Below are 27,564 nucleotides of genomic sequence, written 5' to 3' on the forward strand. Positions count from 1 at the left end.
TGCCTGGCCCTGCCTATTGACGAGTTAGCAAGGAGTTTCCTCATTACTGAATCTGCTTCTCTCGTACGGACTTCCTGTTCCAGTTCCTGCACTTCGGCGTGAGAGGTTCTGGATACCCGCTCCTCAGGGATCCTTCCTCGTCCTTCCTCGTCTCTGGCCTTCTGCCTTGGACTGCACTCTGTTCCTGTTCCCCGGGACCTCTCTTGGAACTATCACTCTGTGAGTCCCTTAATTCCACGGACTACTGCTGAACCAGCTTTGTGAGACCCTCTCTGGTGTAACCCGTACCTCAGGCCACTACCGTGCCAGCACTAGTGAGGAACCACCTTGGTGTACCTTGCAGTCCACTACCGCATTGTCACTGTGGAGAGACTTCTTTGGTGTACCCGGCTCTGCGGATCATTACCGAATATTCACATCTGAGGCATTCCCTCTGGGAGTACCCCTTCTCAGACCTCATCTCTTTCTCCTGCACCCCCTACTCCACGGGCTGTGCCTTTTCTACTATTATAATAAAGACTCTATTCTACAGCTGTGTCTGACGTCTGCTGAGACCATGCCTCCCGACTGTGAGGCTCACAGGGCTCCTCCTTGTGGGCGGTACCATCTCTCACCTCGGCCCAGGGCCCACACACCTACAAGTCATAATAGGGAGGAGGGGGCTTGAGGGGAGGAAAGTGTCTTAGTGTTCTATGTCCATGGGATGAGCATTCCAACTTTGGTAAAGGAGAATGCATGGTTAAAATCCCCCATGTTGGCTAGCCCTTTCACTTTAGCTAGTTAATACAAGGGATTTTTGAGACCCTAAAACGTGTGTGGTGGCCTGCATCCAGCATTTTGGATGCACCACTGAAGTCTTATTTTCATATGGCTCAACCTATTTTACATGTTGGTATTTCCTAGCAGATGGGTTCAGGACAAGTGGGTTATGCTCCCCTGCCAGCAGATGGAGACGGAGCAATCTGACGTCACAGTATATATACTCCTGCAGTGATACCAGCCTGCCAGTAATCTCTGTTTTCACCAGATGGTGGATGTGTATCTCCCTATGGGGATTGCTTCAGATTTGGGAAGGAGAATTTAAAATAGAAAAAGAAAAGCCCCTCTCTCTTGCGGTGATACCAGATGGTCCCTCTCCCAGTTGAGAATTCCTGAGGTGATTTCTGTGAACCCTCAGATGTATGCCTTGGTCCGGTAGCTGGGTTTCCCGGCATGGACTTAGCTGATTGTACAGTTTAAAGGCAACGGGTGCAGAAGGCCAAGTGAGACAGAGACAGTATATGCTCTCTGCCCCTGCAGCTGGAGACTGTCTCTGTACTCAGCCGATAAAGGCTGAGCTCGGGTAAGTTTTAAATTAAAAAAAAAAAAGAAGAAGAATTTAGAGGCAGAGACGGTGTAGAGGGGTTTGCAGGACTTCCTCCAGTCTCCGTGATCAGCTTGCCGTTCTGACATTCATTCTTACTCCCATGGGGTTAGGGGAACAAAGCAGCCTGATGGGTTGAACGGTCCCGGTAGGCTAAGCCCCGTATCTGTACCAGATTATAAGCTCCCTGTAGATCTAGTTTAGTGAATATCTGTGCTCCTCTAAGTCAATCAAAAAGCTCAGTTATAAGAGGTAGAGGGTATCGTTTTTTTCTAGTAATTGCATTTAGACCTCGATAATCGATACAAGATCGAAGGGACATCTTTTTTTCCAACAAAAAAGAACCCAGCTCCCGCTGTTGAGGACGACGGTCTGATGAATCCACGAACTAAGTTTTCTTGGATATATTGATTCATGGCCTCTGTTCATGGACTGATACTGAGTAGACACTTCCTCGAGGGGGCATTTTTCCAAGAAGTAAGTCAATTGCGCAATCAGAATCTCGATGCGGAGGTAAGGTTTCAGCTCATTGTTTACTAAAAATGTCGGCAAAATCTGCATACAGAACAAGTAACCCAAGAAGAGAATGTTGAGTATAGGTGCCTTTACTTGAATCAGACAGTCCCTATGGCATTTTGGACTTCATTTTGCCAGTTGTAATGAACTCCAATCAATGTGGGGTTGGTGTAACTTCAGCCATGGTAGTCCCAAAATTATCTGGTTCACCGTGGAAGGTAGCACATACAGATTCTCTCTTGGTATGGCAGACCAGTAGTCATAATCAGTGGCTTGGTGATGCAGGAAATCCTGTCTGTCTGATGAAATCTTAAGAGCAACTTTTAGTGGTTCCATAGAAATGTGATATTGCTTAACAATGCTCTCTTTAATAAAGTTTCCAGCTGCTCTGCTGTCTAGAAAGGCCTGCAGATGTATCACATTCTTATCTGTAGAAAGACTCACTGCAATTAAGATTTGTGGAGAGGAGATTAAATGACCCAGGGAGGCCTCTCCCACCAATCCTAGGTCTGAGAGTTTGCCGGCTTCAGAGGACAAGATACGACATAATAACCAGCCCCCGCACAATATATACAGAGGTTATCTTACCATCGTCACTGACACTCCTTGGGAGAGATCCTGACCCAGTCTATTTGCATGGGTTCTTCGGTGATGGGTCAAGATTCTTGAGGTTTGGTGGGGGAAGCCGTATGTTGAAATGAAGGTGCTAAACATAACGACCGTGAAGAGAGGCTCTTTCCCAAGACCTTTCCAGAAAGCAAAGATCCAGGCGAATTGCCAAATCGATTAGTTCTTCTAAAGAATCCAGCGGGTCTCGTCCAGCCAACTCATCCTTAATAGATTTTGAAAATCCTGGGCGGAAAATGGCTGTAAGGCTATCCTCCCCCCACTGAAGTTCAGCGACTAAAGGCTGAAACTGGACAGTATACTTCCCAACTGAACGAGAGCCCTGATGAATTTGTAGTAAGTCAGAAGCAGCAGAAGCCAAACGTCCTGGCTCATCAAAAACTAACCGGAAGTCTCTAAGGAATTGGTCCAGATTATCCAGTAATGGATCATCTCGCTCCCATAGCGGGGTTGACCAGGCTAGAGCTGGGCCCTCCAGTAATGAAAGGATGAATGAAACCTTAGTTTTGTCAGAGGGAAATAGTGGTACTTGAAGTGAAAAGGGTATCTTACAATGATTACTGAATAGGGATGTGAATCGTTTTTTGACGATTTAAAAAAATCATCAGATATTTTTTAAATCGTCAAAAATCGTGCGCGAAACAATAGAAATTCCCCCAATTTATCGTGAAAAATCGTTAATGAGGTTAGTGTCCACTAACGGGAGTTATTTGGGGGGAGGGCGGGAAAACCGGCACACCAAAACTCCTCCTAAACCCACCCCGACCCTTTAAAACTAATCCCTTACCTTCCCCCACCCTCCCGAACCCCCCCAAAACCTTTTAGAAATACCTGGTGATCTACTGGGAGTCCCGGGAGCGATCTGCTGCTCTCGGGCCGTCGGCTGCCATTAATAAAAATGGCGCCGATGGCCCGATAAAAAAAACCCACCCCGACCCTTTACAAATGACCCCTTTGCTTCCCCCACCCCCCAAAACCTTTTACATGTACCTGGTGGTCTAGCGGGGGGTCCGGGATCCATCCCCTGCACTCATACCCTCGGTGCTGGACTGGTTTCAAAATGGCGCCGATCGCCTTTGCCCTCACTATGTCACAGGGGCCGACCAACGGTCCCTGTGACATAGTGAGGGCAAAGGCGATCAGCGCCATTTTGAGTACTGGCATCCGACAGCCGGAGTGCAGGAGGTTGCTCCCGGACCCCCACTGGACTTTTGGCAAGTCTTCTGGGGGTCAGGAGGGTCCCCCAAGACTTGCCAAAAGTCCCTGGGGGTCCAGCGGGGGTCCGGGAGCGATCTCCTTCACTCGGGCCGTCGGCTGCCAGTAAGCAAAATGGCACCGATAGCCTTTGCCCTTACTATGTCACAGGGGCTACCGGTGCCATTGGTCAGCCCCTGTCACATGGTAGGAGCACAAGATGGCGCCGATGGCCATGTGACAGGGGCTGACCAATGGCACCGGTAGCCCCTGTGACATAGTAGGTCAGAGGCTATCGGCGCCATTTGATACCGGCACAGAGGGTATGAGTGCAGGGGATGGCTCCCGGACCCCCCCCCCCCCCCCCGCTAGACCACCAGGTACATGTCAAAGGTTTTGGGGGGGTTTGGGAGGGTGGGGGAAGCTAAGGGGTCAATTTTAAAGGGTCGGGGTGGGTTTTCTTTTTTATCTGCTCGGGCCTCACTAAAATAAATTAGCGATGTGAACTGGAATCGGAAAAGATTCCGATTCACATCTCTACCCGATCAGATTTTGTTCTCCCTCCAGCCGAACCCGATCGTTAAAACGATCGGACACACGATTCACATCCCTATAATGAATCCCCTGCATTGTTGAGGGTCTCCGCTAAAATGAGAAGGAGGAGGCAGGCAAAGAACAGCACTAGAAGAGGAGCTAGATGGAGCTAGTGCTGCCAAGGCAGGGAAATGCCGCAGAAGCGGCATTTAAATCTCCAATCTCAATGTGGGAACTTCCAGCGAGGTCACTTGACATGATGGGGGGAGGAACCATGATGGAGCATGCATCCTGTCATGCTCCTCTCCGAAGAAGCCACCGCCAATGGCAGTCAATGCAGCGCTGCAGAATCGATGGGCACAGGCAAGGTCCAGCTCGCTTCTTAACACTCAGGGAGAGTTGTCTTCCTCTTATTTCACTAAGCCTGCATCTTCCCAGAGTGATGATGGTCTAGTTAAGGATCTGTCTGGAAGTATGCCAGACCTTGGAACTCCCTTGACTGGTTCCTCCACAGGAGATGGCAGTTCAGTGGATCCCGCTCCAGTTCTGTCTGGGTTTGGCCTGGATCCTGCTGCTTTTTCTTAGGTAGAGTTTTTTAGGATTTGCGATCCTTTCTTTCAGGCGCAGTTCTCCTTTTTGCACAATCCTGTCAGGTCGGATCCTCAGCCTGTGGCCCCTCCCTCTTCCAGACCTATGTTTAAGCACCGGAGCACACCTCGGTTTGCTGCAGGTAATCCTGACAGGAACCCAGATGGCACTGATGATGAGGCAGATCCTGATTCTCTGGAAGTTGGAGAAATTCCTCCGGTACTGGAACCGTATTGGACCATGTTGCGGTTCTTTCATAGAGATGAACTGCCAGCCTTGATTTCTCAGACCTTGAGGATGCTGGGTGTTCCTGGTGCAGATTCTATGTCTGAGCTGAAGAAGAATCCCATTTTGGTTTCCTTGCTTAAAGTCTCTTGTTTTTCCCTGTTATGGATGCCAATCCGGAATTGATTGATCTTGAATGGGGTGCTCCAGAGGCAAATTTCAAAGGGGTTCAGTCATTGGAAGACCTGTATACCCTGAATCCAGCGGTGAGAGAGAGCGTTTGCGTTTTCCCAAAGTGGATACACTGGTCTGTGCTGTCTCTAAACGGACGACTATCCTTGTGGAGGGAGGAGCAGCCTTAAAGCATGTGCATGATAGGAGGATTGAGACTATCCTTAAGCAAGCCTTTGAAGCAGTGGCTGGCAATGACTTTACAGATAGCTTCTTGTTGCACCCTAGTGGCACAATCTTGTCTGCTTCTCTCTCAGGAAGTTGATGATTCTGGAGTGAATTCCAGAGTAATTATGGAACCAGCTGCTGACTTTTTATTATATGCAGGCTGCAACTTGGTCCGTACCTCAGCCAGAGGAGTGGCTGCGGTGGTAGCAGCCAAGCATCAACTATGATTGTGAAATTGGTCTGCTGACACAACCTCCAAAGCTAATCATACAAAAATGCCTTTTAAAGGCTAGCTCTTGTTTGGCCAGTAAGTGGGGCGAATCTCTGGTCCCTCAGTTGCTGGATGATAAGAAGCAGTTGCAGCGCCACTCTGGTATGAGGGGTTCCAAACGTTTTTGGCCCTACAGGGGGTTGACCTTTCAGAGGACTCGGCCTTTTGATAAGTCTCAGTCCTTTAGTCCCAGGCAGCCCAAGAGAGGAGTGGGCTCGGGTGTTGGATCCTCTCGAGCTTCCCAATGAAGGTTTACCGACCTACCTTCGGAAACAAGAGATAAGGGACACCTCTTTCTCTTTTATCAGAGGTGGGTCGAGATCATATCAAATCAGTGGGTCCTGGAGGTCATATGAGAAGGATATGCGCTGGAATTTCACAATGTTCTTCGGGACGTGTTCATGGTGTCTCCTTGATGAGGCATTTCAACTGATAGTAAATTGCCGAGGCCTTCCGTTCTTAGAACTGCTGGCGACTTCTCGCAATGTGAAGGTTCTTTGATTCTTCACGGTCCCTGGGCATAGATGCTGTCATACAGGTCTGGCTGGAAGCAATGTACCTTATGCATTTCCTCTGTGGCCCTTGTTGAGCAAGATAGTTCACAGTATCGAAGGCCACAGGGGGCTGGTGCTACTGGTGGCACTGGATTGGCCCAGATGACTGTGGTATGCAGATCTGTAAAGAATCCTGGTGGAGACCCCCCCCCCCCTTCATCTTCTGCCACACAAGAATCTGTTGCAGCAGGGACCTGTCCTTCATGAAGATCCGAATCAGTTTTGTCTTTCGGTTTGGCCCTTGAGAGGGCTTACTTGTTGAAGCATGGATATTCTGCAATTATTGCTCGGAAGTTCTCCCCTTCCTTGGCCTATGTGCGGGTTTGTAGAGTGTTTGAGGCCTAGTGTGAGGATTGAGGTGTTCTTCCTCATTTGGTTAAGATCCCACTCATTCTGGAATTTTTGCAGGATGGGTTAAATAAAGGATTGGCTTCTTGAAGGGACAGGTTGCAACTCTTGCCTGTTTCAGAGACTTGGTGAATGGTGATTCCTTATCATCTCATCCTGATGTGGCCCATTATTTGAAGGGAGTGAAGCATCTTTGGCCTCCCTTGAGGTTACAGTTCCATTGTAGAGTTAATTTGGTGCTAGAGTTCTTGGTGGGTCCTACATTCTGACCACTGTGTAGCCTTTCCTTGAAGTTATTGATCTTGAAGACAGTGTTCCTGGTGGCTATATGTTCTGTGCATCGAATTTCTGAGCTGCAGGCCTTTTTTTCCTGGGAGACGTTCCTTCAGGTGACTCCAGGGACATTACAGCTGTGTACTGTTCCATCCTTCTTGCCTAAGGTGGTCTCGGAATTTCATTAAATCATTCCATTTCCTTTCAGGGACGCAGAGGAATATTGCCTTCTGTGTCCCTTGGATGTCAAGAGACTTGTTGTGAGGTATCTGGAGGTTCCTGAACCTTTCCAAAAGACAGATCATCTGTTTATCCTTCATGGTGGAAGGAGAGGGCGAACCCAGCTTGGCCGGCTACAAGAGCTTGCTGGATAAAGAAAGTAGTCACGGCCAAGTATGTAGATGCTGAAAAGCTGTTGCTTACTCAGGTTAAGGTTCATTCCACTAGGGCTCAGGCAGTGTCATGGGTGGAGGTTGAATTATTGTCATTTGCCGAGCTGCAATGTGGGTCTCTTTACATACATTTTCCAGGTTTTGGTCTCTGGATGTGCAGGCCTGGGAGGACATAGCCTTTGCATATGTGGCATTGAATGGACTGCGGGCAGCCTTCCACCCTGTTCAGGAGTAGCTTTGGTACATCCCACTGGTCCTGAGTCCATCTGTCTACATGCTAGGAAAGGAGAAATTACTACTTACGCTGTTGACTGCTGGGGCTCTTGAGAGCCCTTGAGTGACAGGGATTCTGTCCTTAAACGGATCGAGTGCCGGGGTTGCCATTTACTCAAGGTACCCTGGTACACAGAGGCATCCAGGCACAGTAGTCTGGTACTCTCGAGGCTCTTTGGCGGGGCACTGAGGAGCATTGTGCTGTCCTGTCACTGGCCTAAGGCTATCAGGCACCATGGATGCTGATAATCTCAGGGGCTCTGAGCTGCTGGGAGTGGGGGGCATCGGAGGCCCCATCTGGATTTGTGCAGCAGCATGAGCGCTAATCAGCCCTAGCCTCTGGCGAGGGACAGTATCAAGCTTGCAGCATCGACATCCTCAGACAGATAGGTGAGTCAAGGGAAACAGTCAATGGTGCTAGCAGTCATCAGTTCTTCTGGGCACCGATAAGGTGTGTTGGGGCCATGCTGGGGCTGCAGATCTTCTGCTGCAGGTACCCTTGGTATCCTTGGTACCGCCGGTCCATTGATGCCTTCGAACACTGGGGTCTCTATCGGTGCAGTCGGGCTGTAGAATTCCTTGGGTGCCTGTGATGCCGGAGATGGTGCTATATACCATCAAACTGATCCAGATTCAGTCAAGTGTGTTGAGTCCCTGGGTGCAGCATTGTTTGGTGCCCTTGATGTGATCCATCATTGGTGAGCACGAAAATGCTATGGCCCTACGGGCACAGTCATCACTGTGGGCATCAGTGAATGTAGTCGGATGCCACAGGACATGACCACAGAGCACCATGGGCACTGAGTGTTGGTTGCCATGAACTTTGCTGCTGTCCTTTCATGAGGGAAATGTCGTTCATCCATTCCTGATGTAGTTTCAAGGGCTGTGTCCAGCGTCTTGGAGCGTTATCAAGTACTGGAAGGGGGCGACACCATAGAACATCACGCACCGCATGCTATACCCAGAGCCCCAGTGGTACTGGGGACGCCATCGTCACACTGTTGCAATGCACTCTACTAGGTGTTACTGTGACAGTGGAGCGCAGCTTGCATGGTCGGGAAAGGCAAGGCATCTACTCCAAGTGGCAAGGCATCTACTCATCTTCCTTGACATCTCCGTGGCATTCGATACCGTCAATCACAAAACACTACTACACAGACTAAAAGAAATCGGCCTAGAAGGCACATGCTCAGCTGGTTCAACTCCTACCTATCCAATAGGTCCTACAAAGTCAAATGCAATGACACCGAATCCAAGCAGATCCCCCTCCCCCAAGGAGTTCCGCAAGGGTCCTCCCTTTCATCCACACTGTTCAACATTTACATGACTCCACTGTGCAAACTCCTAAACAAAATAGGACTGCTATACTATATGGGGCGGATTTTAAATGCCCTGCGCACGTAAATCCAGGCGGATTTACGCGCCCAGTGCTCTCGCGCGCAGGTGCGCCTATTTTGCATAGGCCGCCGGCGCGCGCAGAACCCCGGGATGCGCATAAGTCCCGGGGTTTCTTTAAAGGGGCGGGAGGGGGCGTGGCCGAATGACGTGGCGTTTTGGGGGCGTGATGTGGGGTTTTGGCCCGGGGGTGTGGCTGCGGCCTCCGGACCAGCCCCCGGGACCGGAATACAGAGCGGGGCAGCCGGCCGACGCGCATAGATTTACGTCTGCTTTTAGCAGGCTTAAATCGTGGAATAAAGGTAAGGGGGGTTTAGATAGGGCCGGGGGGGTGGGTTAGGTAGGGGAAGGGAGGGGAAGGTGGGGGGAGGGCGAAGGAAAGTTCCCTCCGAGGCCGCTCCGAAATCGGAACGGCCTCTGAGGCAGCGCGCGCTGGGCTCGGCGCGCGCAGGTTGCACAAATGTGCACCCCCTTGTGCACGCCGACCCCGGATTTTATAAGATACGCGCGGCTACGCGCGTATCTTATAAAATCCAGCGTACTTTTGTTTGCGCCTGGTGCGCAAACAAAAGTACGCGATCGCGCAATTTTTTAAAATCTACCCTTATATATGCCAACAGTGTTCAAATTCTACTGCCAATTAAAGTCTCGATTGAACACACCCTAAATCTATGGCACTCCCATCTAAAGACAATAAAACACCTACTCTCTCAACTATCCTTCACTCTCAATCACAATAAAACAGAAATCCTATACATATCCAACAAACCCACTCCACCTCCCCTCACTGACCCCACCACACACACCAACTAAAAAACCCCTCCCACACCAACTTATAAACAAAACACTCTCCTCAGTTAAAAAAAACCTTGGCATCGTCCTAGATAGCCAACTAAACTTCAAAAAACACATTAACAACATGCTAAGAGATGGATTCCACAACTCCAAATCCTAAGAAAACTCAAACCACTTCTATACCCACAAGACTTTCAAACAGTTCTACAGGCTCTTCTGCTCTCTAACTACTGCAACACCCTACTGCTAGGTCTCCCAGGTTCCACCCTTAAACCTATCCAACTACTCCAAAACGCTGCTGCCAGAGCTCTCACAAATAGAGGAAGATTGGAACACATCACACCCATCCTCAAAGAACTTCACTGGCTGCCCATTCCACAGAGAATACAGTACAAGGCTCTAACCGTCATACACAAAATTCTCCACAACGACAAATCCAACTGGCTGACCACCCCCCTTCACTTCCACACTCCCCCATGGAACCTTCGCTCCTCAAACACTGGACTCCTACAAACACCGTTCCTTATCCATTTTTCTGTTATAGATATTCCTTGTATTAAACAAAAGGAAACGCCTGGTTTCCTGCATCACTCAGTTGTATGAAGGTTTTGCTAAACTGCAGATGCTGAGATGACTGAAACCACTTATTTCTTGGAATAATTTTAGATACGTGCTCCAGGTTATGTTATTCACAGAAATTGATTACTGTAATTCCACTTGCTAGGTTTACCTAAATCCACTCCTCACCCATTACAGGTACTCTAGAATGCTGCTGCCCAGCTTCTGACAAACACCAAAAAAAAAGAGACCATATAACCCCAGTTTTGCAAAGCCTTTACTGGCTGCCGATAGTTTTTAGAATAAAACATAAATTGTTATGTACCATACATAAGATTCTATATGGAGAAAAGACTGACTGGTTGAACGTGTCAATCAGACTACTCATCCCCCAACGGGAGATAAGATCCGCAAACAAAGGTCTTCTTATAGTTCCCACAGTGAAATATACCCATTTAAGTGAGGTGAGAGACCGAGCTATTTCAAACGCAGGACCAAAACTCTGGAACACTTTACCACAGAACCTGAGATTAAAACCGGATATGAGAAAATTTAGAAAAGAGTTAAAAACATGGTGCTTCCAACAGGTGTTTAAAGTTAATCCCTAATGAAAGGATTCTTCTATTTTATTTATTTTTACTGATTCTTTTATTAATGAATGTAGTTATCTTATTAGTCTTATTTATTTTTATTATGCTGTTTTTGTAATTTTATTTCTAATCATTTATACTTTTATGTTTTTTACTTTCCTAGTTGAAATGTACAAACAAATAAATAAATGTAAACCGATGTGATATGTAAAATCGAACATCGGTATATAAAAACAAATAAATAAATAAATAAATAAATAAATAAATAAAGTGCATCAGGCGATGGCAGGCAGCATTCTCCCTATCTGTGCAGTTTTCAGCCATACAACAAAGAAATAATGTGTGGCAGACAATTTACTGGTCAATATTAGTTACAATAGACTTTTAGTAAGTGCATACTATCACAAATGTATCACAAAGTATTGCATTGAATGTACATTTATAAAAAAATGTTACACACAAGGATCCCAATGTCAAGGTTCTTCAATCTTTGCATCAAGGTCTCCACCTCATCATTTCTGCTCCACAAAGTACTGGGGACAACTGGTAAGGAAGGCATCATCACACACTCTGTAATTTGCCTGTTGGCACCGCACAGCCACCGACTCTAGCTAGTGGTGATCAGCCTTGCTGTGCTGTGGGATTCTACCCACAAGCACGGTGAGTGGGGTCACAGATAAGCCGCCATCCGAAGGATGGGATACCACTGTATGAGTATTGGTCAGCGTGCTTTTACAGCAGAGGGCTCTATTCTCCAGTTGTCCACTACTGTATGTGTGTGTGTGTGTTTCCCTCATGGTGAGTGCAACAGATTGTGTGCCGCAGCCACAAGACTGACCTAGCACTGCTTTTCTTGTTGAATCTTAAATGAAATAGACACCAGGAGAGTAGTGTCAGTAGTCTTCTCCTTCCTCAGAAGAGGAATATGTCTTTCGACCCCTTCCGTTTCACAAATCCCCTTTGTGGGGAAGCCCCTGGGGCTCTGTCCCTGCAGATTTATCGCTGAACTGGAGCCTCAATTCTTTGAATTGGTGCATCTCCTTGTAGGCCAGGACCGGGAGATGGCAGCAGAAGTCATCTGATTGATTTTGCTGGGGTCCCTTTGTTGATTACCATGGTAGCCTTCCTCATCCAAGGGTAGCTGCCAGTGGCAGATTGGTTGCTTCTGAACCTTAGCCTTCGGTGCTTGTCTCAACTCTCAATTGGAGAGTTGACAGGTTTTCGGGATCGGGAGGCCCCGATTCCAATTGCTGTCCTGTCCCTTCAGGAAGGGGGGATTCAACTGGGTTCCAGGGTAACTGCAAGAGGTATCCTTCATTCTCCGTTTCCCAGAGAAGGCATGTCACTCCTTTTGACTGGCGTACGCTCTCAGTTCCTCATGGGATTCGAGAGCCGATCGAGCAGCAGCGCTCTCCTAAGGTCATCCTAAGGCACAGCAGGTCTGTTTTACTGTGGAGATTAGGGGTTTCTCCCATCCAGGAGTCACCTTTGATACCTGTTTAACTCGACAGGAATTATTTTATAAGGACCACTATTGCCAGTCATTCTCACCTGCGACCCTACCTCAGTGAGGAGGGTTCTAATACATCTAATTGATGAGTATGTCTTTCAATCTTTTGCCATATCCATGGCTGAGGGAGTTGGGGGGACGAGAGATGCTGCAACAGGAATACTACTCTTTGGTTGTAGTGGCTTTTAAGCTATACTTCCCTATTTTAAGGATAACCCTGTCTGCGGACATGGGATTCCTGGTTCATGCATCGATTGTTCTATTTACTGGACCACGTGCTTCCTTGGAGGAAATATATGCTATCATGGCTGAGCAAGATTCGGGGCAGTCTGTTCCTAGATTGCCCTTGCCCTGCCCTGGTACCCTTAGAGTTTTCAGGCCAGTGAAGAAATCCTGTTCGACAGGGGTTTGCATTTGCAGCACCCTGGTTTCTTGTCTCTTAGAGGAGTGTTTCTGAATTTCTTCCCTGTGGAATTCACTCTCGGTTTCAGCTGTTCAAGAAGGCTGAGGGCTCTATCTTAGTGGGTAACTCTCTACTAGAATTGGCAGTGAGTTATTCGCTTAGGGTTGAGTTGTATAACCATGCAACCTGTGCTTGCCCCGGCAGTACAGTGGTCTGCCTCTTTGTGTTCTTTGCTCTTTCTGACTTCCAGTTGGAATTTCGAGGGGAGGGGGGTAAAAGCTAAGGCATTCATGGTATATCTTACTGTATACCTGCAGGGAAAGATACACCACTTTTTCCCTATATTTTCACCAAGCTCTGGCCAATACTGCCTTTAAAGTATCTCAGACTATTTATTTATTATATACCGACATTCAGTCTGAGATATCACATCGGTTTACATTCAGGTACTGTAGGTATTTCCCTATCACCAGAGGGCTCTTTAGCTTTTCTCACTTCACTAGATTGCCCAAAGTGTCTTCCTGCTCACCTGAACTATCCTGTAGACAGGTTGGACAGCCATGCCCTTAACAAGGTGCAGTGTGTGTGAGATTCAGGCCTAACATATTTCCCTGCTCGGGGGGGCGGGGGTTTGGGCTAGCGATCCCAATCAGGGATTGTCTTTCATCCCCTGAAACTCTTGATGCTGTACTGCTGATCAGCTATGTCTGGTGCTTTGGCACATAGGGTCTGTTACAGACCCTGCCGTTATTGCTGATTATTCTTCCTAGCATTGCTTTTGTTTTCTGCCCATTATGCCTATTAGCCAAACATGGGCACACTTCTGCATAGACAGTCTGTCCTTCAGATGTTAGTGGACCACAGTTTTTCTGAGGAGTTCTCGAGCCCCATTTGGTTTTTCAGTTGTCTTGTATCACCAAAGAAAACTGTTCAGTCTTTGTCCAAGAGTCCTTCTCTTGTTCACATCTCTAGACTTTTTCCTGTATCCAGGAGGTTATAGACCTACTGTTGTTGTCAATGTTTACTGATCCGAAACCTTGTTTGTGATGTTTTCCATGATGTGGAGTATGTTTCTTGTTGGCACCTGTATCACTCCCCTGCCTTAGGCACCTCTGCTATGCATCAGGGTTTTGTGTCTCAATCTTTTCTATGATTTTCTCTTTGTAGAATCCAACTCTTTTTCACGCCCACACCCCTTTGTGGGTCAGCTGCCTCACAGGCAAAAGGGAGAGAGGTGGTGCTTTCAGCACAGTGGGTTTCCCACTTTGTCCTGCTTGGACAGCCTATAGCTTGGGATTCACCCATGTGTGAGGATTACCATCTTTCTTGTCCTCAGAGAAAGCAGAATTGCTTACCTGTAACAGGTGTTCTCTAAGGACAGCAGAATCTTAGTCCTCACGAAATCCATCCGCCTCCCCTTGGAGTTGGTTTTTCCTATGTATTAGCTATATTATGGACTGAGGGACTCTGCCTAGGGGGCAGGATGATGACTACAACTGCACATGCTCAGTAGGACATGTTTGAAGGTTCTAGATTCTTTGAGATCAAAGTTCTGTGCTGGGCTCCATCTGATGATGTCACCCGTGTGTGAGGACTAACATCCTGCTGTTCTTAGAGAACACCTGTTACAGGTAAGCAACTCTGCTTTTTCTATGTTTTGGAAGATGTGTTTGCAGGCAAGTAAGTAGTATCTTCAATGCAATGGTTCACTCTCTGCAATACATAACATCATTTCTGCAGGCAACGCAGCAGATTTAAGCATAATAAAGGTATATTCTTCACCATAGGTGAGTGGACGTTTCTTTACGTTTGGAAACTCTTCCTTTGTTTATGCTTCCTGATTATTCTAGAAGACCACTAGTTAAAAAAAAGGATAATGAACAGGTCATATGGTTAAATCATTATTGTTGTTTGTCTTAAGGTTGTCCACAGTTGGCATGTTACAGAAATACAAGCAGGCTGGTGTCTGCATAGATGCATATATGGAGTGACACCGACAAGCTTGTTGATCTCCGTCTCCATCTGCCTGTTGGCATGCATAATCTTACTGTTCTGGCCTGGTCTGACTATATTAGAAGAGAGGAAATTATTAAGTAAAAAGGAATTTCACCTTAGCCAGATAGGCTTTGGAAAGTTAACACTTATCTCTGGGTTTGTAATATAAGAAATAGATCAACTATTGGGAATATGACGGGTACTTGTGACCTGGACTAGCCACTGTCAGAGACAGAATGCCGGGTATGATGGACCTTGGTCTGACCCACCATTGCATTTCTTATGTTTTTATTTCTTATTTTCTTATGTACACACATAAGTTGCTATTTTGTAAGAGATTTACGAGAATGCATTAAGCAGCTTACTTGTGCATGTTACACCTGCTAATTATCTAGCACAATTGATATCAGACTAATCTCTTGTCTGCTACTGTTGGGTGGAAGTTCCAGGTGAAGTACTAAGAGGGTCTCAATGAACTGGAAATGGGCTGAGTGAACTAGTGGAGGTATCAGCAAACTGGTGATTTTAAGTATGCGCACATATTTTAAAATAAACCTACTTCCTCATATAAATCAGGGTTTTATTTGAACAAGTTGTTTTTTTTTCATGCATATAAAATATACAGGCATATATTTATAAAATGGGTAGAAAAAGTATGCGCTGTCAATGCATTACTGATATTCGCATGTACTGAAACATATATGCATATGTTGACGGGTGGAAAAATGTGTATGTTATAGTTTGTGCAGACCAGATACATGCAGGTTATAAAATACTATAGTAGATTTCTATGTGCCAATATAAGTGTGCATATGGAGGCCTCATGGAGGTCTTTGAAAGTTACCCTCTATGGCTCAAAAGATATCCAGTTAGTTAGTATGTTATCCAGCCACACAAGATCAGATAACTTGAGACCTGCTCAGAAGTAGGTCTAAAGTTATCCGGTTAACCTAACCAGATATGCCCAATATTCGGTTAGGTTAGCTGGACATCTCAACTCCTCCCTGGTATGCCCCCAAAATGCCTGTTTTTTATCCAGCTAAATTATAGTCGGATAAGTGGCTGAATATGCCACATTTGCCATTTAGACAAATAACTTATGAGTTATCCATCTAAATGGCTTTTGAATTGGGACCTTTACAAGTTTTCTCAGTCTAACAGTACTTTCTACCTTATAACTTTCAATTATAATCAGCTGAAAAATTGTGTTGTGGCACTGCTGTTTTGTTGCAATTTCTAATTTTGGTTCAATGACCAAAGATAAAAATTGTTTCCTTTTCTTTTCCTTCCAGACTCTGCGTGCCGCTGGCAAAACCTATATGATATTCTTTGTTCTGGTGATTTTCCTGGGCTCTTTCTATCTGATAAACTTGATCCTGGCTGTTGTTGCCATGGCCTATGAAGAACAGAACCAAGCAACACAAGAAGAAGCAGAGCGGAAAGAGGCAGAATTTCAGCAGATGCTGGAACAATTGAAAAAGCAGCAAGAGGAGGCACAGGTAGTACTGGCACAGAGAATGCGCTTAGTAAGCAGCTGCCACTTTCCATGCACCACTTTGGTTATGAAACACTTCAGCTCTGAGTCGTACCACTTCTGCTAAAGAGAATACTTTGAAACTAATGCAATTTTGAATGAATAAGAAATATGCATCCCAGCTCAGAATTTATTTATTTTCCCCGAAAATGTCAATTTTCCATTTATATTGATAACAGAGCTTAACCTCTAGAAAATAAGTTTAATCTAGCCTATCACATTTGCTTTATAAGCAAGCAATCACGATGCAGAGAAGCCATTATTCAGTCGCTAAGAAGCTAGTTAAATTAGCCGGGTATACCTATCTGGCTAACTTAACCGGGATAGCGGTGCAGCAGTGCCACTGAATATACCCATCTATCTTAAAAGTTAGCTGTATAGGTATATCTGGCTAACTTTAGACCTGCTCTACAGCTTGGTCAGAGTTAGCCGGTTAGGTTAACCAGTTAACTCTGAATATCAGAGTTAGCCTGTTAACCCAACCGGCTAACTCTGCTCCTCCCTGGAACACCTACCACCTACTAGGGGTGAGCATTCGTTTTCGACGTATTGGCAGTCCGCAACGTAAATGTCCCTATTAGTTATATTCGTGGGGAAGTGAAACGTATCGCGACTCCCCACGAATATAATGTATCATCTGTTTCATCCGTTGCACAGCGCGCGCACTTTTCTTTGCCGCCATTTGCAATCGGAGGACGCCATTTGGGTGTATCCAGAGCCAAAAACCAGCCCTTTCCTGTGAGTCATCAGTGACCTCACAGCCCTGTCAGAGTGGATCGGACAGGTTGGCACGGATACCGGAATGCAGCGAATCAGCAATAACATTTTGTGAAATGCACTGAATGCAGCCAATCACGCTGTCATTCAGTGCTCGGTGATGATTTTCCTGATGACCCAGCACTTAAGCATGTGGCATGCCACGCACTTTCTTTGCAGGAATGGTCTGGGGAGGTGGTCTCTGCGGAAGGTGGCTGCACTCTGAGCTAGTCTGAGTTCAGAAATCTCTATTCAATTGCCAGCTAGGCTAGTTACTTAAGAGGAAAAGATATTTCTTTATTTTGCTGCAGTGCAAAATAGCCCTGTTTGTTTTTTCAGCAGTTTATTCAGGTGATGTGAGACGGTCTCTCTGTGCCAGGGAGAGAAGCTGCTAGCAGTGCCATTTTGTTTAATTCACCCTCTCAGCTAGGCTGCAAGCAAGCACCATTTGGGTGTTGTGGCTGGGAGAGATATATTCCATTTTTAGCTAGTTTGCTAGAATTTCCATTGGAAAATATATTTCATCGATTTTCCTGCTGTGCCAACAATTCCAACTTTTTTAAACTGAGTTCGTATAATTCAACTCAGTCTCTCTGTGCACTGGGCTTCAGTGGGCTGGTAGTTTAGCAGACTGAAATTTATTATTGGGACAGTCTGTGCAGTGAAATCCCCAGTCTGCCTCTTTTGTGCTTACACACAAGCTGTGTGTGTGTGCACACCACACATGTTACATTAGTGCATAGCAAGGCACTGAGAAAGTGGGCAGCCAGTAGGCACTAGGCAGTGACATTAAATCCATAATGTCAGGGAAAGCTAGATGTAGTCGAGTGGTTGGGACTGGCAGAGGAGGCACTTCAAAAGGCACTAGTGCCACTCCTCCATTAAAGTTAAAAAGGGACCTGTTGCAATCTAAACTCTTTGGAGGGGCAGGCAGTTCCAACCCGAAAAAAAGGAAATCTGACCATGATGCATCACCATCACCACCACCTGTTTCTGACCCTGTAGTTTTGGAGGTGAGGGAAGGGGAGACTGAGTCATGCCAGACAAAATGTCGACACCCAAAAGCAGCAGGCGGACAGAAGTCTCGACTAACACTTAGCATTGACAATGTAGTGCAGTTACTGTTTGCTTCTGATTCAGATGAAGAATCATCTTGTGTGGGATTCTCATCAGAAATGGAAGAAGTAATAGCTGATGAAGCTTTGGGAGGATCAGTTAGTCCTGTCTTAGCCTCCACTTCAGTGCAGCAGGGGAGAGATGAAACAGATGAGGAGGAGGAAGAGCAGTCAGCGCAGGCACAGAGGGTGACTGAGGCCCATGGCATTGCTTCACAGGGTGCACCCACTACTTCAGCTCCAGTGCCAGCATCCACCCCCAAGGCTCTAGAGACGGGAGGATCACGAAAGACATCTGCGATCTGGAGCCACTTTAAAGTGACGGATGACCCGCGTTTTGCTCGGTGTAATTACTGTGGCAGGACTATTAGCAGAGGCAAGCATATGGGACATCTATCTAATTTTGGCATTGCGCATCATATGAAGAAGCAATACCCAACAACAGTACTGCCATCTGGGGATGGTTGCAGTACCAGTCAGGGGACCCCTTCCAAGCAATGTAAAGTGGTTCAAAAGCAGCAGAGTCAGCCCACGCCCTCATCACCTTCTAGCAGTCAGGTGGCAGTCCAGCAACCCCCTGACATGTGGCAGAAGCGACAACCCACCATGGAGGAAATGGGGTGGAGTGCGGTAACGCTATCCCGGGATAGGAGGCAGGCAACCTCAAAAGTTGTAACCAGGAGCATTGGGGAAATGATTGCCCTTTATGATCAGCCCTTGCAGTTAGTGGAGAATGTGGGTTTCAAGCGTTTTCTGAAGGTCGTAGTTTCAAATTACAAAGTCCCCTCCAGAACCACATTTAGCAGAAAGGTCATCCCCAGCCTGTACAAGCAGTGCAAGCGCTGCTAGCTAAGGCAGAGGGGAGAGTGCATTTCACCTGCCATATCTGGACCGCCATGAATGCTGCACACTCTTACCTCTCCCTGACAGCACACTGGTGGGACCTGGCTGAGGCAGGGGCAGGCAGCAGCTCTATAACTGAACAAGTATCAGGGTGGAGGTGGGCTTTACTGCACACCCACCTGATGGACCAGGCCCATACCACAGCCAATATTCTAGCATGCATCAGACAGATGCTGGAGGGCTGGCAACTACACCAGCGAGACAGAAATCCTCAGGCAGGTTTCTTTGTCACAGACAATGGTGCAAACATGGTTAAGGCAATAAAGGACAAGCACTTTAAGAACATCCGATGTTTTGTACACACTCTGCACCTGGTAGTGAAGTCAGCTCTGGGGTTCGATTCCAATGACAAAGAGAATGAATACCTGCATAGGTTAATACAGATGTGCAAGAACATAGCAGCGTACTTCCTCAGAAGTGTGAAGGCAGAGCAGGTTCTCCGACAAAAGCAGACTGATTTGGAGATGACTAAAAATTGTCTCATTCAAGACATTGCCAACCGGTGGAATTCCACCTTTATGATGCTCGAGAGGTTAGTGGAGCTGCAGACACCCCTTCATGAACTTTCTGGTACAATGGACATAGGTGTGCAGAATCCCCTAGGGCATCATGCTTGGTTAGTCATGAGTCAGCTGGTAAAAATCCTGCAGCCCTTCAAGGATGTCCCGGAGGAGCTGAGTTCCAGAAGTGCCACCTTGGTTGACATCATCCCTATAGTTAATTTCCTGGATGAACATTTGGAGGCCTTTAAACAGGAAGAGGGAATGACAGTTGAGGTGCTGCATTTTCTGGACGTTTTGCAGCAGCAGGTGGAAGAGAGATTAAGGTCTTTAACAGAACTGAACACATACATGCTCGCCACAGTCTGTGATCCCTGTGTGAAAGGGAAACTCACCCTACAGTACGATTGTCTCTTATTGGTGATGGACTTGCTATTAGCAAAAGTACATGAACAGGAGTGCCATAGGCAGAGACAGATTAGACGTGAAGCAGAGGTGGAAACAGTGGGCACTTCAGAGAGTTGTGCTCCTAGCCCAAGCAGGAGCAGCACTCTTTCAGTGACAGATAGTACCTCCTCCTCCACTTCAGAACGCCAAAGGCATGTTGCCCATAAATATTCATCTGTTGTGCGACGGGCGAGAGAGAAAGCATCTGGCATGAGTGACTCTCAGCCCACCCAAGCAAAGGAGACACTACCACAGCTGTCAGTAACACGGTATCTCTCAGAGCCGACAGAGAACATGCAGACAGATCTGCTGGCATATTGGGCACACAAGTCCACTGTCTGGCCACACCTAGCCAAAGTGGCTCAGCGATATCTGTCATGTCCACTATCCAGTGTTCCCAGTGAACATGTCTTTTCAATGACAGGGGATATCATGAGCCCTCACCACTCAAGGCTGGCACCAGAGTTGATGGAAATGCTAGTGTTTTTGAAAGTAAACCTGTCTTTGCTTGGGTTTCCAAATTTTCCCTGTGAATGGCAAGATGAATAAAAGCAATTTAAAGCCTTGCAGCATCTTAAACTGTCTCCTATGCTCCGGATAAAATAAGCACTGAGGCACATGTACCTGACCTGATACGCTGTGCCTGACCATCCACTGTCCAGGCCGTACATCCCTACAAGGGCCTGACCTCAAACGCTGTGCCTGTCTGTCCACTGTCCAGGCAGTACGTCTCTACAAGGGCCTGACCTCTAAAGCTGTGCCTGCCATCCACATTTGGAATGTAAGAACATAAAAGTTGACTTAAGATGTTTGGACCTTGCATATTTCATATGCTCAATATTTTTCATGACCTTGCCAACAGTAATATTTCAAGTACTATTGAAAACTGGTGGTAGTTGCACTCTAGTTCATCCTCTGTGTTCCCATTGTTTACAGAGGCACTGTGTAAACCACAAAGTCAACATAGGTTGATATTGTAGATTTTGACTTGAGTAGCAGTTTTCTTATTTCTGAGAGCTCTTCATGTTCCTTTGTCATCAGCTGAAGTGCATAAGTACAGTTCATAGCTTCTGGGTATTCATAAATAATCTCCAGCTCAGTTCTTGTTTCACAAATGGCAGTCTCCATTGGTCTAAAAGCATCCTCTATTGAATTATCTTTCAGAAATGAAAAAGATGCCATTTTCTTCTGGCAGTGAACCAGTTCAGGAAGGTCAAACCACAACATACTTGCACAAAGGAAATCCTCTATTGCTGTGCCTGTCCATCCAGGCCTTATGTCCCTACGTGGGCTTGATTTTGTCCTGTATTGCTGTGCCTGTTCATCTAGGCCTTATGTCCCTACAAGGATTTGACCTCGATTGCTTTGCCTGTTCATCCTGGCCTTATGTCCCTACAAGGGTTTGACTTCTGTCCTCGACTGCTGTGCCTGTTTGTCCAGGCCTTATATCCATAGATGGGATTCACCTCTGTCCTCGACTGCTATGCCTGTTCATCCAGGCCTTATGTCCCTACAAGGGTTTGACCTCGATTGCTGTGCCTGTTCATCCTGGCCTTATGTCCCTACAAGGGTTTGACTTCTGTCCTCGACTGCTGTGCCTGTTTGTCCAGGCCTTATATCCATAGATGGGATTCACCTCTGTCCTCGACTGCTATGCCTGTTCGTCCAGGCCTTATGTCCCTACAAGGGTTTGACCTCGATTGCTGTGCCTGTCCGTCCAGGCCTTATGTCCCTACAAGGGTTGGATCTCGACTGCTGTGCCTGTTTGTCCAGGCCTTATGTCCCTAGGTAGGATTCACCTCTGTCCTCGACTGCTGTGCCTGTTCGTGCAGGCCTTATGTCCCTACAAGGGTTTGACCTCGATTGCTGTGCCTGTCCGTCCAGGCCTTATGTCCCTACAAGGGTTGGATCTCGACTGCTGTGCCTGTTTGTCCAGGCCTTATATCCATAGATGGGATTCACCTCTGTCCTCGACTGCTATGCCTGTTCGTCCAGGCCTTATGTCCCTACAAGGGTTTGACCTCGATTGCTGTACCTGTCTGTCCAAGCCTTATGTCCCTACAAGGGTTGGATCTCGACTGCTGTGCCTGTTCGTGCAGGCCTTATGTCCCTACAAGGGTTTGGCCTCTGTCCTCGACAGCTGTGCCTGTTTGTCCATGTCTTATGTCCCTAGGTGGGATTCACCTCTGTCCTCGACTGCTGTGCCTGTTCCTCCAGGCCTTATGTCCCTACGTGGGCTTGACCTCTGTTCTCGACTGCTGTGCCTGTTCGTCCAGGCCTTATGTCCCTAGGTGGGCTTGACCTCTGTTCTCGACTGCTGTGCCTGTTCGCCCAGGCCTTATGTCCCTACAAGGATTGGACCTTGATTGCTTTGCCTGTCCATCCAGGCCTTATGTCCCTAGGTGGGCTTGACCTCTGTTCTCGACTGCTGTGCCTGTTCGTCCAGACCTTATGTCCCTAGGTGGGATTCACCTCTATCCTCAACTGCTGTGCCTGTTCGCCTAGGCCTTATGTCCCTAGGTGGGATTCACCTCTGTCCTTGACTGCTGTGCCTGTCCGTCCAGGCCTTATGTCCCTAGGTGGGCTTGACTCTGTCCTGTATTGCTGTGCCTGTCCATCCAAGCCTTATGTCCCTACAAGGGTTTGACTTAGATTGTAAGCCCTCCTGGGATAGGGAAATACCTACAGTACCTGAGTGTAATCCACTGTGAGGAGCTGGAAAAGCGTGAAAAGCGGAATATAAATAAATTTAAAAAAAATTGCTGTGCCTATCCTTCCAGGCCTTATGTCCCTGTGTGGGCTTGACCTCTGTCCTCGACTGCTGTGCCTATTTGTCCAGGCCTTATGGCCCTAGGTGGGATTCACCTCTGTACTCGACTGCTGTGCCTGTTCGTCCAGGCCTTATGTCCCTAGGTGGGCTTGATCTCTGTTCTCGACTGCTGTGCTTGTTCTTCCTGGCCTTATGTCCCTAGATGGGATTCACCTCTGTCCTCGACTGCTGTACCTGTTCATCCAGGTCTTATGTCCCTAGGTGGGATTCACCTCTGTGCTCGACTGCTGTGCCTGTTCGCCCAGGCCTTATGTCCCTACAAGGGTTGGCCTCGACTGCTGTGCCTGTCCATCCAGGCCTTATGTCCCTAGGTGGGCTAGACCTTTGTTCTTGACTGCTGTGCCTGTTTGTCCAGGCCTTATGTCCCTACGTATGCTTGACCTCTGTCCTCCAATACTGTGCCTGTCCGGCGAGGCCTTATTTCCAGTCCTAACGCCTGAACCCTCATTGCAAAAGGAAACCTCAGTCTCTGGCAATTCAAACTAGCAATCCTTCACAGCATGGATCCTTAAATAAAACAAACAGTTTTCTTTAGTTTCAGGGCAGAGAAGAGAACTTCCTCCGTCTTGCTTAAGAAGTCATGATCTGTTTGCAAATGCTTAAATCCTAACAATTTGTACCATTATACACTTTATGTGCCAACACATTCCAGGGAGCCCTTTCCTGCTCAAAGGAACGGGAACTCTCCCCGTTGTTGCAGCCTATCTCTTATCACCTGTTGACCCATGTTCAGAACAAGAAAATATCTCCAAGGTACTTAGACTATGGCAAACACAACACAGTGAGACTATGCTCACAGTGAGACCCTGGTCCAGCTCGCCACGCTTTGAAGGCTCGTGCTCCACTCTAGGGGCCAACCCATTCCGGGGAGCCCTTCCCAGCTCAAAGGAAAGGGAACTCTCCCTGGGTGTAGCCAGCCTGTATCTACCCTCTGACCCATGTTGAACCGCTGTTTACATGGTAACCTCCTCCGCCTCGGCCTTGAAAATTCTCATTTGTATATCGGCTAACTCTACCAGATTTTAAATGACCAGCGAGAGCTCACTAGATGCCAATGGAAACACCCCACTCTAGGGGCAAACCCATTCTAGGGAGCCCTTTCCTGCACAAAGGGAAGGGAACTCTCTCCGGGTGTAGCCAGCCTGTATCTACCCTCTGCCTCTGTGCCTTGCTGCTATACACCAGATGACTCACTCAACTCCTTCTGGTGTTCTGGCCACTATCATGGTTGCTCAGTGTGTTGGTACTAGTCTTTCTGCTTGCTATGTGCTGTAGGATGTCGATGCCTTCATTGTGCTGTAGGATGTCGATGCCACTTTTCTTGCCGCTTTGCCTGTCATGCTGCCTTCGAGGGTTCATGCATCTGTTATCGGTGCTCTCTTTTGAAGCTGTGGTGTGTTTTTGACACTCTCGCTGCTGCTTTGCACTTCTATTAAAGCACTCTTCTTGCCACTCCTGGTGCCCCTTTAAAGTACCTTAGGCTATTCATGCCACTTTGGTGCCAATTTGCCACAGTCTAAGTACCTTGGAGCCGTTTTGTTGTTCTGATGATTGTTCTCCAAACATCTCATCAAAATTGATAATAAAACCCCAATTTTGCAGCCAAAATAGACTGCAAATACGTCCCCCTTTGACTTTAATGGGAACCGGAAAACGAATGCACGTATCAACGTATCGGGGGCGTCATTGAACGAATGCACGTATCTGGGCCCTGACGAATTCGTATCCCGAATCCAAACAATACTTTCCGGCTGCACATCACTACCGCCCACCCCAGGAATGCCCCTGACGCATCTGGCTAAATTCTAGTTGGATAAAGATTTATTCAGCTAGAATTTAGCTGGATAAGTCATCTAAAACAGTGTCTAAGCCATTTAGATGGATTACTTTTCAGTTATCCATCTGAATGGCTATTAAATATTGGCCACAAGATGTGTTATGCCTAGTAGTTAGCCATATACAATTGGATTTGATTACATGTATTTCCAGAGCCAAAGTAAGGTATATTAGAGATCTGCCTGCCCCAGAGGGCTTGTAATCTAAATATTGTACTTGAGACATCAGGGGGTGATGTAATTTGCCCAAGGACCAGTAGCAGAAGAAATAGGATTTAAATGCTGACTTGCCTGGGTCAAAGCCCACATCTGCAGTCAGAAGACTCAGTTACTATAAGTAGGAAAATAAACCTTATGCCAGAAATGTACTAACAATTTGACTATTGAAAAACTATTTTTCTGGTAAATGGGGAGTAAGTTATAGAATGGCAAATTAACTATTTGTAAGAATAGTAGATTGGTAAATACCAAAAACATGTCTACTTTGTGTTATGGCAGGCGGTAGCAGCAGCTGCTGCAGAAGCGTTGGCTGAGTCAAGAGAATATAGTGAAGAAGGTGGACTCAAAGGGTTATCAGAGAGTTCATCTGGCGTATCAAAGTTGAGCTCAAAGAGTGCCAAAGAGAGGAGAAACAGGAGGAAGAAAAGGAAGCAGAAACAACAGTCTGAGGGAGAAGAAAAGTGTGATAATGAGAAGTTCTACAAATCTGAATCAGAAACCAGCATCAGAAAGAAAAGTTTTCGTTTTTCCATTGAAGAAAATCAACTGGCATATGAAAAAAAGCAATCTTCCCCTCACCAGGTACAGCTAGGTTATTAATTACAGCCTACATTTGGTTTGGGATATTTTGATGAGTTCACAATTTCATAATACAATATCACAAATTACTTATGTGGGGCAAGGAATGCAACGTTTTAAAACGTGGCTCTAATGGCTGGTAAATGATTACAATTGTAGATTGTGGAAATCACAGTAAAGCTAAAAGCACAGAAATGTTTGTGTTCCACATTGATAAAATAGCGACTTCCAAAATTATCCATAAGTTTGAAATCTGTGAAATGTAAAACATTATAGAAAATGGTTTCTCCAACGACAGGCATTCATGAATCAGCCATAACAACAGCGCTTACAAGGACCCAGCTCTCAGAGCTCAGTAAAAAGTTTACTGAGTATGTGCCGGAGTTCCCATGTGCGTGCACTGCCTTTTGAGCCTCCCCCCAGTTTTTCTTCCTCTATGCTACCACCCGGATGTGTTCCCACTCTTGCTCTAAAGATTTCTTAGGCCAGTTCTTGGTCTGATTCCGCCTTGTTGCATCTTTTTCATAGAAACATAGAAAACGATGGCAGAAAAGGAACAAACGGTCCATCCAGTCTACCTAGCAAGCTTATGATAGCATCTGCTGTGCCACACAGGTCACCCCTTACTTAGTTTCCCAAACCGTCAAAGTCAAGGCCCTTGTTGGTTGCTGTCTGAGTTCAGCTCCCTGTTATCTCTTGAAACTGAAGCAGAGAGCAATGTTGGAGGTGCATCAAAAGTAGTCAGGGCCCTTATTGGTTTCTGTCTGAGTCCAGTTCCCTGTTACTTCTTGGCATTGAAGCAGAGAGCAATGTTGGAGTTGCATCCAAAGAATAAGGCTTATTGGTTAAGGGTAGTAACAACTGCATCAGCAAGTTACCCCCATGCTTATTTGTTTTCCCTCCATGCTTATTTGTTTTCCCAGACCATAAAATCCAATCTCTTTGTGTATTCCGTTCAACAGGTTCTATCTTCCATCCCATGGAAGATAGAACCTGTTGAACGGAATACACCATTAGTATATGTTCATTGAAAATATATTAGACTAATATCATCTGATTAATAGAAATAAGATTACAGAAGTAAGTGGTGTATCCACTAAAGAAGACCTAATATTACATCAATGTGGTCAGATTATACAAAGTTCTATTAGGGTAAGATTCAGGGAAGTAGTAGGTAAGGATTGAGGGTCAAAATTCAGTGGACTTAATGTTGATTTGAGTGTATATATAATATCTAAGAATATATGGAAAATTTTGATTACTGTCAAAACGTTCAATAAAAGAATAACAATTTTAAGAAACATTACATTTTGAAATGACTTATTTAATACACAAGAGTGCTTGGTGTCTCCCACATTTCTATGTTGGGGTTTTTTTTGCGCATATGCTAGTTATAGCACTGGTAGAGACGATACTGCCAACAATTTTTTGATTGCTATATATATATATATATATATAAATATGTATTTCTTATACACAGACACACCCTCAGGCAGGCACCCATGCACTCACATACATACACCCCCAGGCAGACCCCCTCTCTTTCTTTTGCCAGCAACCTCGAAGCCTCTCTCATTCCTCTGCTGCCACTGTCACTGATGCCACATGGCTATTGGGGAGGCGCTGATTGCTGCTACTGGCACTGAAGCCCATTCTGCTGCCTCCTCTGTGCAGGCCCGTGGGTTTCCACTTCCTCCATGTTGATCTCGTATATTGTGAGATCCGCATAGAGAAAGTGCTACTCTTGCACATTACCAAAGATTACATGTGCCAATCAATAAGAAGTATTTTTTTTTTTTTACCTTTGTTGTCTGATCTTAGTTTTCTAATCGGTTGGTCACAGGCTTTTTTGTTCTACCTTCCCTTTCTTATTTTTTTGCCAATTCCTTTCATATTGTCTTTTTTTCTATTTCTTTTCTCTCCATCTATCTTCTTCACTCAAACACACAGTCAGGTTCTCATTCTCACATGCTTTCTCTCTCTTACACATACACACAGGCTCTCACTCTCACATGCTCTCTCTCTCATACAATCATTCATACA

General features: G+C 46.4%; 1 protein-coding gene across 1 annotated transcript in view; it reads left to right on the forward strand.

The window, feature by feature from the left end:
* The window catches only part of LOC115093624 (sodium channel protein type 2 subunit alpha-like), a 279,971-nt gene that overhangs the window by 57,642 nt on the left and 194,765 nt on the right, over window positions 1-27,564 (forward strand). The window contains exons 10-11 of the mRNA XM_029605640.1: window positions 16,096-16,302; window positions 25,222-25,524. Coding sequence (XP_029461500.1) covers window positions 16,096-16,302; window positions 25,222-25,524 — 510 coding nt within the window. The remainder of the gene's footprint in view (window positions 1-16,095; window positions 16,303-25,221; window positions 25,525-27,564) is intronic.

This window comes from Rhinatrema bivittatum, chromosome 6 (assembly GCF_901001135.1).
Source record: "Rhinatrema bivittatum chromosome 6, aRhiBiv1.1, whole genome shotgun sequence".
In the NCBI taxonomy this organism is placed as follows: domain Eukaryota; kingdom Metazoa; phylum Chordata; class Amphibia; order Gymnophiona; family Rhinatrematidae; genus Rhinatrema; species Rhinatrema bivittatum.